The sequence below is a fragment of the Pteropus vampyrus genome, unplaced genomic scaffold (genome assembly GCF_000151845.1).
Source record: "Pteropus vampyrus isolate Shadow unplaced genomic scaffold, Pvam_2.0 Scaffold1000004015, whole genome shotgun sequence".
NCBI lineage: Eukaryota > Metazoa > Chordata > Mammalia > Chiroptera > Pteropodidae > Pteropus > Pteropus vampyrus.
In genome coordinates this window covers 1-3111 of record NW_011918417.1, presented here as the reverse complement: position 1 = coordinate 3111, position 3111 = coordinate 1, and the positions used below count along the sequence as shown (strand labels likewise).

The window sequence follows — 3111 nt, the reverse complement described above, 5'->3', positions numbered from 1 at the left end:
TGGCTCCAGTGACGGGAACCAGAGCTGCCTGGAGCCTCTCTGTGACCAGCAGGACAGAGCTTGCATCCCCAGGGAGAGAACACCCCCCAGCCAGGCCTGCCCCCCCACCCAGAGCCGCTGTGCGTAGGATGCAGAGGGGGTCAGAACAGGCCCGTCCGCCCCCTCCCGCCCCTTCCTCTGCTTGAACCGGCAAAGCCTCGTTTGTGCAGTGCTGAAGGTGGGCAGGAGCAAACCGGCAAGCGGCAGAGACTGTTCTCAGTACCCTGGCTTATTTGCCATTTCTAGAACTTTCTTTGGGAGAACTAAAAGCTCCTGAGAACGTTCTTCAGGGTTGCTTCTCAGGCCAGACTAGTGGGGAAGGTGACCCTGCAGAGAAGGGGGCGTCTGTGACCCAGGGGGTTAGAGGAGATGGGTGCAGGTGGGGTGTTAGTGTCACCATCTGGGTCCGGGGGGTCCTGATGGAAAAGAGCAGTGTGGGAGGTCCCACGCCCCGCCCACTTTACGAAGCAGCCCCGCACTCCCCAGGACCTCTGGACTGGACTGTCCTGGGCACAGTGTTGAAATAGTGTCGTCACCACGCTGACTGGAATCTCTGCCTCCTGCCATGACCCTTCTGGACAGCCTAGACGGGGGTGGAGCTTCTGGCCGGATGGTGACAGCTCTGCAGAGTCATCTGAGTGGGGAACGCAGAGACTTCCACTCTGGGGTGCCCGCGGCTTTGCTGTGAGGGGGACCAGTGGACTTCAGGCCAACGGGAGGGTGTGTCTGGGAAATGTGGGGTGTAAAGCCTGGTCCCTCAGAGGACTAGCCATCTCCGCGGTGCCCCAAACCTGGCATCCAGAGGCACCGGGCGCAGGGCCCAGGGCTACGCCCCGCCTGGCGCTCAGGCTGGGTCCGGGAGCAGGTGGGTGTCCACCTTGGGGAGCTGGCGAGCTCATCTGCTTCCGTCTCCAGGCCCCTCCCAGGATGCCACCCGTTTCGGTGGGCCTGCCTTGGGCAGGAGACGGAGCCTCTGCCTCTGCCTGTGGGGACCTCGCCAGACAGGTGTGGGGACCTCGCTCTGCCACGTGCCTCTCAGCTAGTGTCCTCGCTGTATGCCAGGTGCTGTCTGACGGCCTCCCTGGGTGTGGGCTGTGGGCTTCGATGTGGCGCGCACTTGGAGCGTCGTCACCATCGTCACCACGCCATCACTGCCACCACCAGCATTTGTTTTCCCGAGGAGGAGTGAACTGCAAAGTCTTCTAATAGAAACGACCTCTTTGTTCCTTGGGGGCGGTGGCTTGGGGCCCCTGGCCGTTGTCGTGCGTGGCCGTGGGGGACGCGTGCAGGACTCGCCCTGACACGTGGCCTGTGTCGTTCCTTGCAGAGCATGTCCACCGGCACCTGGAGCAGCACGAGGTGCGGTACCTGCAGTTCGCCTTCCGCTGGATGAACAACCTGCTGACGAGGGAGCTGCCGCCACGCTGCGCCGTCCGCCTGTGGGACACCTACCAGGTGAGCCTCCCGCCCCGCACGCGCCTGTGCGACACCTACCAGGTGAGCCCCCGCCCCGCCCCGCACGCGCCTGTGCGACACCTACCAGGTGAGTCCCCCACGTTCCCTCCCAGGGGGCCCCCCACTCTGCACGCGCCCCGTCGCGCTCTGCCCGGGCCTGTGCGCAACACTCAGGTTTGCCTTAAACCATCTTCTCCAGTGAACTTGGTCTTTTAAGAGCCCATTTCTGATGCTCTTTCATCTGAATAGACGTAAAACAGGAAAAAGAGCTCCCTGTCCTCCTCCTTGTAGCTGAATTTCATGCCCGCGGTGTGGTGACAGTGTCCCCGGGGCTCGTTAGCCGTTCACGTGCCGGCAGGGTCCCCAGGGGTGGCGAGAACACCTGTAACTCTGGCCTCGGCCTGAGCCGCACAAACACTCTCAGACCCACGCGCTGTCTGTGTTTCGAGTTGCTCATAATAAAGATTTTTAAAAGAATCACTGACAGATTCAGTGCGGCGTGAAATTTTCTCTCCGCCGGTTTCGATGAAATCCGTTTCTTCAGGAGATTGAGTTTTCTGGATCGAACCACCTTTGTTCCCTCGAGTGTCCCATTGCTTACTCTGGCACCTTTTCATTTTGTCGAGATGTTTGCTGAAGCTGAGGCCGTGCTGCAGGGTCACACATGGCCTGCCGTCGTCACGTGCCGGTCGCAGGCCCCGGTGCGGGGACCGCTATGGGAGCCGCCGTGCGCGAGCGCATCGCGTCCGCGCCCTCCCTCTGTTCGGCTTCTGCAGCCACGTGGCCAAGTGCCGTCCGTAGCCGCTGCGTTCCCGGCCGCCAGCGTTCGTGGGGACGTAAAGCCTTTCCTTGGGCCGTTTGGCTGGAGTGGCCGACAGCCTGGTGCCGTCCACCGGGTCTTGGGAGCGTCGCGGGAGGCAAAGCATGATCTCCCACAAATCGCGCACGCTCGCCGCTCGATGGGCGAGGCTGTGCGGGACCCTGTCCTCCTAGCACAGAGCTCCCGGCAGCACTGTCCCCACCACGGGTGCCTCAGGCGTTAAGTCAGCCGCGTCCTGAGGGAGGAGCCGGGAGATGGGTCTGCGCGTCCGCGTTAGCGAAGTTGTTCACCACTTCGCTAAAACGTCTAATAGGTATTAAAATTTAAGCACAAGTGCGGCGTTTTTATCGAGTTAATTTTCCTGAAATTAAATTTTGTCATGAATTGACTCATTTGTCCCATGGACTCATTCTTGAACCAGTGTCCTCTGGTCATAAACCTTTTCGTATCTTAAAAATTGGGGGTATTTTTATTTTACAGGCCCAAGTAACCATGAAATTGCATTGCATCTTTTGGCAGTGAAAATATCTCGTAATCATAGGATGGCAATGGGTGATTACTCTCCCCGAAACCGGGGTGTTTATCAGCCAGGCTGTTCCAGGTTTCAGAAACGCTTTAACCCCTTACGCGGCAGCTGAAAGTCCTCTTAGGGCGGGTGTCAGCAGAAGGTTATCGGTCGGTACCTGCTCTGTCCCAGGCCCCAAACTAGATGTTCAGAAACGTGAATAAGATGCATTATCACGAGCATGAAAAGAGGCCTTACAAAAGCACAATCAGAAATTACCCAAATAGTGTGA

At 59.2% G+C, this 3111-nt stretch overlaps 1 protein-coding gene across 1 annotated transcript; it reads left to right on the top strand.

Annotated features, from left to right (window-relative positions):
- Positions 1 to 604: 604 nt before the first annotated feature.
- LOC111735604 lies at positions 605 to 2935 on the top strand. Its single transcript, XM_023527116.1, has 3 exons — positions 605 to 723; positions 1329 to 1494; positions 2121 to 2935. Exons 1-3 carry the CDS (start codon positions 605 to 607, stop codon positions 2535 to 2537), a joined length of 702 nt encoding a protein of 233 aa, XP_023382884.1. The 3' UTR covers positions 2538 to 2935.
- Positions 2936 to 3111: the final 176 nt, after the last annotated feature.

Coding starts and splice junctions, on each gene's coding strand:
- LOC111735604 (XM_023527116.1), top strand. CDS start 605: ATGACCCTTCTGGACAGCCTAGACGGGGGTGGAGCTTCTGGCCGGATG. Junction 724..1,328: donor GGGGTGCCCGCGGCTTTGCT/GTGAGGGGGACC, acceptor GGACGCGTGCAG/GACTCGCCCTGACACGTGGC. Junction 1,495..2,120: donor GCCTGTGGGACACCTACCAG/GTGAGCCTCCCG, acceptor CATTTTGTCGAG/ATGTTTGCTGAAGCTGAGGC.